The sequence below is a fragment of the Engystomops pustulosus genome, chromosome 5 (genome assembly GCF_040894005.1).
Source record: "Engystomops pustulosus chromosome 5, aEngPut4.maternal, whole genome shotgun sequence".
Classification (NCBI taxonomy): Eukaryota; Metazoa; Chordata; class Amphibia; order Anura; family Leptodactylidae; genus Engystomops; species Engystomops pustulosus.
In genome coordinates, this window is record NC_092415.1 from 6,786,839 (window position 1) to 6,801,255 (window position 14,417).

At 50.7% G+C, this 14,417-nt stretch overlaps 1 protein-coding gene across 5 annotated transcripts in view; it reads left to right on the forward strand.

Annotated features, from left to right (window-relative positions):
• The window catches only part of TSNARE1 (t-SNARE domain containing 1), a 209,500-nt gene that overhangs the window by 69,639 nt on the left and 125,444 nt on the right, over window positions 1-14,417 (forward strand). For all 5 annotated transcript variants that reach the window (XR_011855647.1, XM_072151091.1, XM_072151086.1 and 2 more), the window contains exons 6-8: window positions 449-539; window positions 1,653-1,727; window positions 2,564-2,623. Coding sequence is in view for 4 of the 5 variants with exons in the window: in XM_072151091.1 (XP_072007192.1) it covers window positions 449-539; window positions 1,653-1,727; window positions 2,564-2,623 (226 nt within the window). In the remaining variant the exon portion in view is untranslated. The remainder of the gene's footprint in view (window positions 1-448; window positions 540-1,652; window positions 1,728-2,563; window positions 2,624-14,417) is intronic.

The following is a 14,417-nucleotide window of genomic DNA, read 5'->3' on the forward strand; positions in this document are numbered from 1 at the left end:
GTATCTAATATCCAGCGCTAATAAAACCGCCTTCACATGAGAGCCCCCCATAGAGCCCCTCATAGTCCATCACTTTACATTCTGCTGATCTACAGAGGAATCACCGCTCACACTCCAGTCCCTTCCAAAGCTGCACCAAATATTCTGCTGGCTGCGTAGCCCTGTACTGATGCACACATTCACACTTATAGTCGCTGATTGCTCTGTTACTGCAGCCATGGGGTCAGGGGTCATGCGTATGTTATACCTGACACCTCACATTATGATAGTGATTACAGTTATACTCCAGTCACAGCCAAAGCTGCCTTTACTATTCTTTCGCTTTGCTGTTTGCTGCTTGTATTATTTTTGTCTGAGACGATGTATTGGCCTTGTTCTCCGGTCACCCCCAGAGCTGCAGCTCTTCTCACCGTGTTCCTGGGCTGAGCGGTTCCTCTTTTGTTTTTAGGCATTTCTCGCAGCAGGAAACCAACAACATTATAAAGTCCAGCACCAAGTCTGTGCGCCAGCTGTCCGAACTGGTGAAGGGCTCCACCCGGGTGAGTGTCTGCGCTCTACATTGTCTGCCCCCCTGTAAGTAGCAAATTTATGAGTGCCCTTACACTGCTGTGCTCTGTGCTCTCTGCAGCCAGTGTTTTATGTTGTGTCCAGGAGAGATGTGTAAGCGTACATTCATGTATGTAGCAGCAGGACTGTGACATATGGATTCATATCCCAGGATTGAAACTTATCCAAGTGCACTGGGAGTGTCCTCACACTGCTGTGCTCTGTTCTCTGCTTTCAATTGTTACATGTCGCTCAAGATTTTTGCCATTCCAAATGTAAGAGAGCATCTCCCCACACTGCTGTGTTCTGTGCTTCTTCACGGGCCCTCCCCTCTGTGCTTCTTCACGGGCCCTCCCCTCTGTGCTGCTTCACGGGCCCTCCCCTCTGTGCTTCTGCTTCACGGGCCCTCCCCTCTGTGCTTCTGCTTCACGGGCCCTCCCCTCTGTGCTTCTGCTTCACGGGCCCTCCCCTCTGTGCTTCTGCTTCACGGGCCCTCCCCTCTGTGCTTCTGCTTCACGGGCCCTCCCCTCTGTGCTTCTTCTTCACGGGCCCTCCCCTCTGTGCTTCTTCTTCACGGGCCCTCCCCTCTGTGCTTCTTCTTCACGGGCCCTCCCCTCTGTGCTGCTTCAAAGAGTACAGCAGTGTGAGGATACTGTGAGAATCTTTAGTTCTGTCATTTTAATTCATATTTCACAGTCCTGCTGCTACTAACAACATACACAAAGGTCTGATTACACATCTCTCCAGGGACAATACATAACACTGGCTGCAGAGAGCACAGAGCACAGCAGTGTGAGGTCTGATTACACATCTCTCCAAGGACAATACATAACACTGGCTGCAGAGAGCACAGAGCACAGCAGTGTGAGGTCTGATTACACATCTCTCCAGGGACAATACATAACACTGGCTGCAGAGAGCACAGAGCACAGCAGTGTGAGGTCTGATCACACATCTCTCCAGGGACTATACATAACACTGGCTGCAGTCTGTCTGATCGCACCTGCTGATAGGTTCCCTTTATGAGAAGGGCTTAGCTGACATGCCTGGAGATATGTGCCTCATGATTGTGATGGTTTATCAGTTTTACGTCTTTTCTTTTATAGCAAGATCGCCTGCAGCTGGACCGTCTGAAGAGCCAGTTATCTGAGGCCATCCAGCGCTACGGGACCGTGCAGAACGTAAGACTTTGGCCTGACCCCTCAGCATCACTTATGTCTGGTCTGGATATGGGACCATCAATTATAAGGATGGTTCTGGGCACCAGAACCAAGGCCTCATTGTGAATCTCTGTCTTAATTTTGTCCGAATATACAATACACAGCCCCAAATCCGGTCCAGAAACATAACTGCATAATAAAATTCACACTTCGTGTTGTCACCACTAGGGGGAGCTCAAGAGATTGCTGTGTAATGCAACAACAGTCTGCGGTGAGTTCCTGAGCTCCCTCTAGTGGTGGCTGTAGATGGCTCAAAACTTATGTTACAGTTTGGGCAGCAGATTTGTAACTTTGTATCATGTAAATAGCAGCAAAGCGGAGCAGCTCCCTCTGTAGCGTGTGGACCCTTTACTGTAGCTGTCCCTGATTGTAGCTTAGTGGTGAGTCACAGAACTGCACCAATGACCTCCCGATGACCTCTTCTATGAACTGGAGCCTGGAAAATCCCTTTAACAATGGGACCTTTCACCCCTTAGATGCGGCGGGTTGCCAACGGTTAAGCGCAATCTCTTTCCGCCATGGATAAAATCCCACTTAAAGGATGAATTTGCATAGAAATTGTGTTGGTTTTTCATCCTCTAATCTGGTTTGTGTTTACCGGGACAGTGATGCCCTGTAGCACATGAGACGGATGTGAGCGGAAAGCAGAAATCCCAACAACCTCTCCCATCATATGAGTATTGTGTCATGCTTAGATACCACGTACCCCCCCAGGCAGCGCTCAGACACGTCATGTAATGAAGGATCTATGGGAATACGTCCAGGAGCTGACGCTTCTCTCTGTTCTCTTCTTACAGAAAATAGCCGAGAAATCCAAGTCGTTACTCGGCGACGGAGCGGCGAAAAATCAGAAGCAAGTAAGTAACGCCACGTAATAATGTAATCACCACACATCATAACCAGCCAGATGACGTGGCTGACATACGCGTCCTGCTCCATAGGGGGCAGTGTGCAGCCTGAACACACCCACAGACTGGGAGGGGGATAAACTACCTCCAGACACCCTAAAAATCCCCGTCTGCAGCAGATTGTACGGAAATTGCATGGAAATTGTATGGAAATTGTCAAAAGCGCTTCATCAGATGTGTATATGATCTGCATCCATGTCAGTCTACACTGCAGTCCTTGCATTCTCTTCATGAATCAGGAGGCTCTGGATGAGCATAGCTATAAGCCCTCTTGCTAAAGGCCATAGCACTTAATAGACATAATGAAGGTGGATCCTGATTCTGCTGACGCCATTTATCACACTGCTCCCTTTAATACACGTTTGATCCACCCCTTTAACTATTCACAGGATACTGATGTAGCAGTGCTGTATGAGCTACAGGGTTGTTTGTGTGTCGGCTTGGACATGTCTGCAGCCCTGAGACGCATGGTACAAACGTTGCCCATCCAGAGCCCCCTGATTCATGGGCAGGGTGCAGTACCATACTGACCGCATTCTTTTGATTTTAATCTGTTTCTCACTTACTTTAAAGGGGTTGACCTAAGGTTAGTAGGGGTTAAGTCTCACTAATGGGGGTCCAACTATTGGGACCCCCATTATTACTAGAGTAGGGGTTTGGTTCTTCCTAACTGATGGATATGGGAACTTTAGGAACAACGCTAAAGGGTTAAATCTCTGCTTGTTGTCCTACTGATGAAATAGTATTGTATTATTGCTTCTCGTGACCTGAGGGTTTGTTACAATTGACCTAGTCTGTACAATCATCTCTGTTCCACCACTGATGGTTTGTTACAATGTATCAGGACATTGATGATAACTTTCTATGGTTGTATATAAATCCAGTTCATTGTGAGCCATTAAATCCATCCCGGACCCCGTTTGCTCTCGTGTCCCTTCGTCCTCCGGTTTGGAGCCTGGTTTCAGGCCTGTACGTTGCGACACATCTCTGCGTTCCGCCCTCAGCCCCCGGCGCTGGTAAACCCATTGTCACGGCACACGAGGAGAGGTTTATCCGGAGTGTCACCTTGTGGAGGGAAAGTGTCTGTTTACGAGATATTTAATAATTTCAAGTCTCGGTCGCATCTAGCGGAGACAAAAGGAGCTGACATCGGATTCGGCGTGATGGCTGCGCCGCTAATCAGATTACAGCCCGCGCTCCGCGACCTTGGGAGAGATGAGCAAGGATTGGGGGTGATGCGAGCAAAAACATAAGGATTTCTTCTAGAGCGAAATAATAGGATGAGGCGGTTCTGGAGGACGCAAGGGTTTTTATCGATGTCATTGCCGGAAAAGTCAGTGCAAGTACGGAGACCGGATTCACATGTCCCCCCCGGAAACTGCAGGGTCCATCAGTCACTTATAGAGAGTATGGGGGGGCACGGGTGCCCGGAGAGCTCCCATCTATTGCAGCTTGGATCTCATCTCCCGGATCTTGAGACCTGGTCGGATTCAGCCAGTCTCCTCTGTACAATGTGTGTCCACCTACTGACATCCCCCCAATATAATAACGGCGGGCCTGCTAACCCCCCATACAGAGTGGAGACCCCGTCTGTTATCCATCCATAAGATCTGCTATGGGATACGTAGCCACAGAAAAGTGGATGGGAGTACAGGTCAGGAATGCACCTCAGGGGACTTATAGGTGGGATGTGTTTGCTGGGGGTCCTATAGGTCAGGCCCCCAACGATTGGAGACTTTATCACTTATCTTGTAGTTATAGGAAATCTCCCATCAGAATCCATCCTGATAAACCAGGGACATTACTCATAGGTCCAGGCACCGGGACTGTGGGATCTTCTTATATGTGTTATCCGTGTCCTCCTCCCTTCTACAATCAACTTTTAACATTATGTGACTGGGGGCATTTCCAGAGCCTCTCTATGCTACAGCTTTACATGCTGTTACACTGTGCAGGAGCACTTCCCAACTCTGTGAGATTACAACAGGAGGAGTGTAGACAGTGTAACAGCCTGTGAAGCTACAGCACAGAGTGCTCTGATGACGCCCCCCTGGCCCTTGACAGTGCCTGGGTCTCTAAGTGCTGGTTTATCCTGATGGATTTTAATGGAACAACCAACTTTATAGAGATTTTCCGGGCTTTTCTACCACTAGTAGTGCAGATGGCTCTATGAACTTTTATAGAAGTGATGCCTGCAGATACATTACAGTAAGGGTCGTGTTCTGCCACAAAATTTACTACTACCCTAAAGATATTCAGAGTAGAATAGCCGGGTGAAACCCTCTTAGGTTATATTCACACCAGATCCGGAGCAGATGTCAGCGCACACCCGGGTCCATCAGGTTGGTCGTCCACAGGAGAATGAGCCCCATTCAGGACATTTGCCAAATATTACATGCAGAAAGGAAATTTATATTTCTGTAGTAGGTTTGGAAAAATTTGTGCAGATTTTACACGTTCTGCCGCTATTTACACATGTGAGCTGAAGAGGATGCATCTGTGTGTAGCGGGAGGTATAGGAGGGATTCTCTCTGCTCCCCTGGAGATGCATCTGTGTGTAGCGGGAGGTATAGGAGGGATTCTTTGCTCCCCTGGAGATGCATCTGTGTGTAGCGGGAGGTATAGGAGGGATTCTCTGCTCCCCTGGAGATGCATCTGTGTGTAGCGGGAGGTATAGGAGGGATTCTCTGCTCCCCTGGAGATGCATCTGTGTGTAGCGGGAGGTATAGGAGGGATTCTCTGCTCCTCTGGAGATGCATCTGTGTGTAGCGGGGGGTATAGGAGGGATTCTCTGCTCCCCTGGAGATGCATCTGTGTGTAGCGGGGGGTATAGGAGGGATTCTCTGCTCCCCTGGAGATGCATCTGTGTGTAGCGGGAGGTATAGGAGGGATTCTCTGCTCTCCTGGAGATGCATCTGTGTGTAGCGGGAGGTATAGGAGGGATTCTCTCTGCTCCCCTGGAGATGCATCTGTGTGTAGCGGGAGGTATAGGAGGGATTCTCTGCTCCCCTGGAGATGCATCTGTGTGTAGCGGGAGGTATAGGAGGGATTCTCTGCTCCCCTGGAGATGCATCTGTGTGTAGCGGGAGGTATAGGAGGGATTCTCTGCTCCCCTGGAGATGCATCTGTGTGTAGCGGGGGGTATAGGAGGGATTCTCTCTGCTCCCCTGGAGATGCATCTGTGTGTAGCGGGAGGTATAGGAGGGATTCTCTGCTCCCCTGGAGATGCATCTGTGTGTAGCGGGGGGTATAGGAGGGATTCTCTGCTCCCCTGGAGATGCATCTGTGTGTAGCGGGAGGTATAGGAGGGATTCTCTGCTCTCCTGGAGATGCATCTGTGTGTAGCGGGAGGTATAGGAGGGATTCTCTGCTCCCCTGGAGATGCATCTGTGTGTAGCTGGAGGTATAGGAGGGATTCTCTGTGCTCCCCTGGAGATGCATCTGTGTGTAGCGGGAGGTATAGGAGGGATTCTCTGTGCTCCCCTGGAGATGCATCTGTGTGTAGCGGGAGGTATAGGAGGGATTCTCTGCTCCCCTGGAGATGCATCTGTGTGTAGCGGGAGGTATAGGAGGGATTCTCTGTGCTCCCCTGGAGATGCATCTGTGTGTAGCGGGAGGTATAGGAGGGATTCTCTGCTCCCCTGGAGATGCATCTGTGTGTAGCTGGAGGTATAGGAGGGATTCTCTGTGCTGCCCTGGAGATGCATCTGTGTGTAGCGGGAGGTATAGGAGGGATTCTCTGCTCTCCTGGAGATGCATCTGTGTGTAGCGGGAGGTATAGGAGGGATTCTCTGCTCCCCTGGAGATGCATCTGTGTGTAGCGGGAGGTATAGGAGGGATTCTCTGTGCTCCCCTGGAGATGCATCTGTGTGTAGCGGGGGGTATAGGAGGGATTCTCTCTGCTCCCCTGGAGATGCATCTGTGTGTAGCGGGAGGTATAGGAGGGATTCTCTGCTCCCCTGGAGATGCATCTGTGTGTAGCGGGAGGTATAGGAGGGATTCTCTGCTCTCCTGGAGATGCATCTGTGTGTAGCGGGAGGTATAGGAGGGATTCTCTGCTCCCCTGGAGATGCATCTGTGTGTAGCGGGAGGTATAGGAGGGATTCTCTGCTCCTCTGGAGATGCATCTGTGTGTAGCGGGAGGTATAGGAGGGATTCTCTGCTCCCCTGGAGATGCATCTGTGTGTAGCGGGAGGTATAGGAGGGATTCTCTGCTCCTCTGGAGATGCATCTGTGTGTAGCGGGAGGTATAGGAGGGATTCTCTGCTCCCCTGGAGATGCATCTGTGTGTAGCGGGAGGTATAGGAGGGATTCTCTGCTCCCCTGGAGATGCATCTGTGTGTAGCGGGAGGTATAGGAGGGATTCTCTGCTCCCCTGGAGATGCATCTGTGTGTAGCGGGAGGTATAGGAGGGATTCTCTGCTCCCCTGGAGATGCATCTGTGTGTAGCGGGAGGTATAGGAGGGATTCTCTGCTCCCCTGGAGATGCATCTGTGTGTAGCGGGAGGTATAGGAGGGATTCTCTCTGCTCCCCTGGAGATGCATCTGTGTGTAGTGGGAGGTATAGGAGGGATTCTCTGTGCTCCCCTGGAGATGCATCTGTGTGTAGCGGGAGGTATAGGAGGATTCTCTCTGCTCCCCTGGAGATGCATCTGTGTGTAGCGGGAGGTATAGGAGGGATTCTCTGCTCCCCTGGAGATGCATCTGTGTGTAGCTGGAGGTATAGGAGGGATTCTCTCTGCTCCCCTGGAGATGCATCTGTGTGTAGCGGGAGGTATAGGAGGGATTCTCTGCTCTCCTGGAGATGCATCTGTGTGTAGCGGGAGGTATAGGAGGGATTCTCTGCTCCCCTGGAGATGCATCTGTGTGTAGCGGGAGGTATAGGAGGGATTCTCTGCTCCCCTGGAGATGCATCTGTGTGTAGCGGGAGGTATAGGAGGGATTCTCTGCTCCCCTGGAGATGCATCTGTGTGTAGCGGGAGGTATAGGAGGATTCTCTCTGCTCCCCTGGAGATGCATCTGTGTGTAGCGGGAGGTATAGGAGGGATTCTCTGCTCCCCTGGAGATGCATCTGTGTGTAGCGGGAGGTATAGGAGGGATTCTCTGCTCCCCTGGAGATGCATCTGTGTGTAGCGGGAGGTATAGGAGGGATTCTCTGCTCCCCTGGAGATGCATCTGTGTGTAGCGGGAGGTATAGGAGGGATTCTCTGCTCCCCTGGAGATGCATCTGTGTGTAGCGGGAGGTATAGGAGGGATTCTCTGCTCCCCTGGAGATGCATCTGTGTGTAGCGGGAGGTATAGGAGGGATTCTCTGCTCCCCTGGAGATGCATCTGTGTGTAGCGGGAGGTATAGGAGGGATTCTCTCTGCTCCCCTGGAGATGCATCTGTGTGTAGTGGGAGGTATAGGAGGGATTCTCTGCTCCCCTGGAGATGCATCTGTGTGTAGCGGGAGGTATAGGAGGGATTCTCTGCTCCCCTGGAGATGCATCTGTGTGTAGCGGGAGGTATAGGAGGGATTCTCTGCTCCCCTGGAGATGCATCTGTGTGTAGCGGGAGGTATAGGAGGGATTCTCTGTGCTCCCCTGGAGATGCATCTGTGTGTAGCGGGAGGTATAGGAGGATTCTCTCTGCTCCCCTGGAGATGCATCTGTGTGTAGCGGGAGGTATAGGAGGGATTCTCTGCTCCCCTGGAGATGCATCTGTGTGTAGCGGGAGGTATAGGAGGGATTCTCTGCTCCCCTGGAGATGCATCTGTGTGTAGCGGGAGGTATAGGAGGGATTCTCTCTGCTCCCCTGGAGATGCATCTGTGTGTAGCGGGAGGTATAGGAGGGATTCTCTGCTCCCCTGGAGATGCATCTGTGTGTAGCGGGAGGTATAGGAGGGATTCTCTGCTCCCCTGGAGATGCATCTGTGTGTAGCGGGAGGTATAGGAGGGATTCTCTGCTCCCCTGGAGATGCATCTGTGTGTAGCGGGAGGTATAGGAGGGATTCTCTGCTCCCCTGGAGATGCATCTGTGTGTAGCGGGAGGTATAGGAGGGATTCTCTGCTCCCCTGGAGATGCATCTGTGTGTAGCGGGAGGTATAGGAGGGATTCTCTGCTCCCCTGGAGATGCATCTGTGTGTAGCGGGAGGTATAGGAGGGATTCTCTGCTCCCCTGGAGATGCATCTGTGTGTAGCGGGAGGTATAGGAGGGATTCTCTGCTCCCCTGGAGATGCCCCTTCGATAACATCCAGATACCGAGCCCCGGGCGTAGTCTGATCCAACAAGAGGAAGACGAGGTCAGGACCAGACAGCGCAGAGTTAATGGATGACTCCTGATAATCTCATATATTGTTTGGGATCAGTCATTAATCATTGTGTGTAGTCACCGCTCCCCCTCATTGTGTTATTCATCGGAACCTCGGGGAATTGTAACATAATATACATAGAGGAGATACATTGTAACACATCACACTCCTGCTGGTGGTCCTTACTGGTCACTCACCATGATAGTGCACGTCCTCTGCCTCACCATATATTCTGTTCTTTCTTGTGTTGGGGTCCAGTGTAAGACCCCCCCATCTTGTAGCTGCAGCCTCATCACTGATTCTGCACACCTATGAGCGCTGCTCTGAGGGCACGCACACCAATGTGATTACATTCTCAGAGCGGAAGGAACCTGGGAACAAAAGCAATAAGTGTCTTCCAGTTACTCCTGCCCTTTTTGTCATTGTAGTGGTAAACATTTCTCGGCTGCGCACACAATATGTGTTTCCATTTACGTCGCCCGCTCCGGCATGTGTGTGATATGAATGGACGCCGAGGTGACTGGAGTGAAGGCTGCAGTTAATCATCGAAACCCCCCCAACCCCTTACACATCGCGTCCTTGGGGAGGTCAGAGCCAAACCACATATGACCGGGGCTTTAAAATTGTTATTTACAGATCACGGCCCCAGAGCTATGATGTGATGGAGTTGATGATTACTGCCGGGTCTGACGCTCACTACCCACATCTACAAGAGAGAAGAGGCTTCCAAAGAAAGAAGGGATGGATCACCTGTGAAGGATAGAGGGATGGATCACCTGGGAAGGATGGAGGGATGGATCACCTGGGAAGGATAGAGGGATGGATCACCTGGGAAGGATAGAGGGGGTGGGATCGCCCGGGAAGGATAGAGGGGGGTGGGATCGCCCGAGAAGGATAGAGGGGGGTGGGATCGCCCGAGAAGGATAGAAGGGGGTGGGATCGCCCGAGAAGGATAGAGGGGGGTGGGATCGCCCGAGAAGGATAGAGGGGGGTGGGATCGCCCGAGAAGGATAGAGGGGGGTGGGATCGCCCGAGAAGGATAGAGGGGGGTGGGATCGCCCGAGAAGGATAGAGGGGGGTGGGATCGCCCGGGAAGGATAGAGGGGGGTGGGATCGCCCGGGAAGGATAGAGGGGGGTGGGATTGCCTGGGAAGGATAGAGGGATAGGTTTTCCCATAATGGATGAAGCAGGTGGATGTAAGGGATCTTATATGTGATGCAGGGAATATCTTTCCCCCAGGATGATGGGGTGGTCCTCAGAAAAGAGCAGCTTGTCTCCAAGCTGCATGGGGCCGGTTAGTCTCTGGGATGGAGTGGGCTGGCTAGTCCGCAGGGTAGAAGGCCATTGGGGCTGGTTAGTCCCTGGGATGGACTGTAGAGCCAGATAGTCTCTGGAACAGTGGGACTGTATAGTCCCCAGGACGTACAGTAGGGCGGAGGAATGGTGAGTAGTAGAAGGACGGCACGGCAGTGGGGGATGGACTGTCCTGGATGGATGGCGCGGCTGGCGTGTAACATGAAGGCCTCACTCGTATAGTTGAGCCGATGTGTCGCCTGTGCATTTCCCTCTTTGGTCATTTCTTTGTGTTTTGTGCGATGCTGCGGAGCCTCAATGTGTAAAGAACATGACAATCGTAGTGACTGTCCGCGTCCTGTCTGTGCCCACACCGCTGTACATACCGCGCTGGCACCGCCGCTGCTCACGTCTGCCGGATTATTATCGCTCCCGGGCCGACTTGACCCTTTAATTACACAGGAGGGTTTTGTTTTATATTAGGAAAGTCACGTTCCCAAAATCTCCAGTGACAGGCGGCTGCAGAAATGTAATTACAGCCTGCGGGGGGCCTAGGGTCCTGCTCCAGCTCATGCAGGGGTCTGCTGCCCATCATTACGGGTCCTCGTGCGTGACCACAGTCACCAGGGACCGGCCTGTGGAATGGAAATAACGTCACATTGTCACGAAACAGCAGCAAAATGCCAGAGGAGGCTGCAGATGTAGCTGTACCTGCTCTGGAGGAGGTTTCATCCAATGTGTAATTCCTCTTATCACCTGTAGAGGCGCCGCAGGTTAGTTAGTAGGAGATCACAGTGGATGGCTCCAGTACTAGGAGACTCTACCAGGAATCTTTCTAATACAGAGCAGTATAGGTGGGACTGTGGTGTCTTACTATAGGACCTTGTAGCCCCCCAATCCCTGGACCACCCTGACACACAGGGAAGGGGACTATGAATAAACCCATAAAAGATGTGTAATGTAAGTAAGAGGGATCGGTGGGTGCCCTATCCTCTCACAAGGGTCTCGCATCACTGACCGGCATATTAGTGATGGATTCCTGACCGCCGCTGTGAATCACAAATGAGAGCGTTCTGCCCCAGACAGCAAGTATCCCAGAGAAAGAGAGCGCTGGAGCGTATGCACATGTACACACACGGCATAATACATGTACAGCCAGAGAGACCCAGAACAGAGAGCAGCAGCAAGGGAAACTGTCAGCAGCCAGTGTTATGTATTATTACTGACCTCACACTGCTGTGCTCTGTGCTCTGTGCTCTCTGCAGACGATAGTAATTCTACACACAATTCATGGACACATGGGGGGTCATTTACTAAGGGCCCGATTCGTGTTTTCCCGACGTGTTACCTGAATCTTTCTGATTTGCGCCGATTTCCCCTGAATTGCCCCGTGGCTGAACGAAAACCTGACGGATTTGGGAAAAAACGCTGCATTTAAAACAAAAAATCTGTCACGGAGCTTGCACTTACCTTCACTCAGCCCGGCCCGGTGAACTCCATCGCGTTCCGATGCTTTTCAGCGCAGCAGCGCCACCTGGTGGACGGCGGAGGGAACTACCTTTTTAAATCCCGGTCGGACCTGAATCCTCCGCAGAGAACGCGCCACTGGATCACGAATGGACCGGCTAAGTAAATCTGCCCAATGGTCTCTGGTATAAGGCAGTCTTTTTTTTTTCCAAAAACAGCACACCTTTTTATGTAAAACTAATTTGTGTGCGTAATAATTTCTTTCTTTCAAATCAAAATTTCTCTGGATCAATACACGGCAGAATGAAAAGTCGATATTTACCTACAGTGTCCTCTAGGGGGAGCTCAGTAGCTTACTGCATTCTGATAATATGTTGCGCTCAATTTTTAAGGCAGTATTCAGCCGGCTCATGAGCTCCCTCTAGTGGCAGCAAATATATATCACACATTTGACTTTAAATAGAGAAAATTTGGAGCTCTGTATCAGGAAAACTGAACTCCAAAACTGTAAGATACATCTGATGGGGTTGTGCTAACCGTTTATCTATGGGATAGGGAATAAATGTATAATCAGGAGGGGGACTGACAGCTGATATCTGCAAAACAGAGAATAAGTCCGCCCCGACTATGTGTGTGATCCAAATGTCCTATAGAAGTTTATGAAGAACAGGACAAAGCCTTGGATAGGATGTTCTGATGGTTCTGCTGGCTTAGAGCTGACCCGGGGGACTTGTTCTGTGGATTACAGCTGCTTAAATCCCCCCCCCCCCCCCCCCCCCGTTCACCTTGACACGACCCCTTTAAGAAATTGAATGCATATGAGTGAAAGGTGTAGAATGACTTGAGGCTTTGGTAGTAGATTGTGCTCTGCGCCTCCCGCAGCCTCTGGTAAGGAACCTTCTCCTAATCTTAATGAGCAGCCGCTGCACATGTGATTATGGAGCCGCGGCGCCAGGCTCTGCTCCTCACGATCTTCTGCATCCTCCTCCGTGTCTCAGAATAGCTCCATCTCTCCCCAAAACTTTGCCGTCCATTCCGTTAAGTGCTCCTGGAATAAATGGGAAAGTTTCCGTCTGACAAGAGCGAGTACAGCAGAGTGACATTACCTTGTACAATTTCAGTCCAGCAATTTGTGCGAGAGGACGGGAATAGAAGCGGAGCACGGTGACATGGTGACATGCGGTCGTGTGGGGTCCTGTGCATGGAAATGTCACGGAGCTGCAATACCAGGCATAGCCACTATACAGTGAACAGAGCCACGCTGTTGCTTCACAGGATGTTACACAGGAGGTCTCCCCTTCCCCCCCCTGTTCCCTTAGCGCTTCCCACCTCTCTGCCTAATGCCCCTCACACATTGAGAGGGAGAAGTGTTCCTGTACAGTGTAACAGCCTGTGAAGCTACTGCATGGAGGCACTCTGCTAACACCCTAGAGCCCTTCAGCCCATAAAAGTTGATTATAGAAGGAAAGAGGTCATGGATAACAAATACAGGCAGTCCCCGGGTTACATACAAGATAGGGTCCCGGAGGTTTGTTCTCAAGTTGAATTTGTATGTAAGTCGAAACTGTATATTTTATAATTGTAGATCCAAACAAAAAAAATTTTGGCCCCAGTGACAATTGGAGTTTAAACATTTTTTGCTGTAATGGGACCAAGGATTATCAATAAAGTTTCATTACAGACACTTTACAGCTGATTATTGCAATGTGGGACTATAGTAACATCCAGAGAGCTTCACCAGAGGTCAGAGGGGTCTTTCTGTAACTATGGGTTGTCTGTAAGTGGGGTGTCCTTAAGTAGGGGACCGCCTGTATAAGAAGATTTACAGTCACAGTGCCTGGGCCTATGAGGAAGGGCCCCGGGTTTATCATTTTTTGATGGTAGATTTCCCTAATAAAAAATTTTTGTTCACATTAGCCGCCACTAGAGGGGGTCCTGGAGCCTCCTGCATACAGTCAGAGCCCTGCTGATCAGTTACTGATTCCCTGTCCTATACTTTAGTTGTGAGACCTATATTCTGATGACTCCTAGGTGTGGGGTCAGACCTTTGGAGAAGAACCCTCCATTATGAGGTTGAAACATTTTGGAAAGAGCCGTAAGCTCTTCATTATTTGCACAGGCTCAGCCATTTGTCCTTACGGAGACTAAGCTGCAGTACCTGACAAAGCCACATGGGCACCTACAGCACTATGCCTGCTAAATGGCTCCCAGCAGCCACCACTAGAGGGAGTGCCGGAGCCGTGTGCATACAATCAGAGCCCTGACGATCAGATACTGATCCATTATCCTACAGATTGTTGATTTTATAAAAAAAAGTATTCAAGGATGCCTTTAATTGTGGGGCCTAAATCCTAATTACTTGCTCTTAGTACAGGTAATTATGTGGGAACTGATCTGACACATGCTTATGAGGTTCTGGGATCTGCCAAGTCCTCTTTATTATTTGTTCTGTGATTAGTCCATACAGAGTCTGTACCTGACTATAAGCAATGCAGTAACCTACAGCGAGTCAGACTGTACTGCAATACCTGGCACAACCAGAGGCAAGAGTGGCGCTGCGTGCTCTCATTGTCAGCAATCAATACCTGACTACCGTGGCTGCTCTCCTGTATCCTCACTACACGTTAGCAGTGTGAACATGCCCTTAGTCACCGCCAGTTCTCCTGGTAGTGGGATGTAATTACATCTAT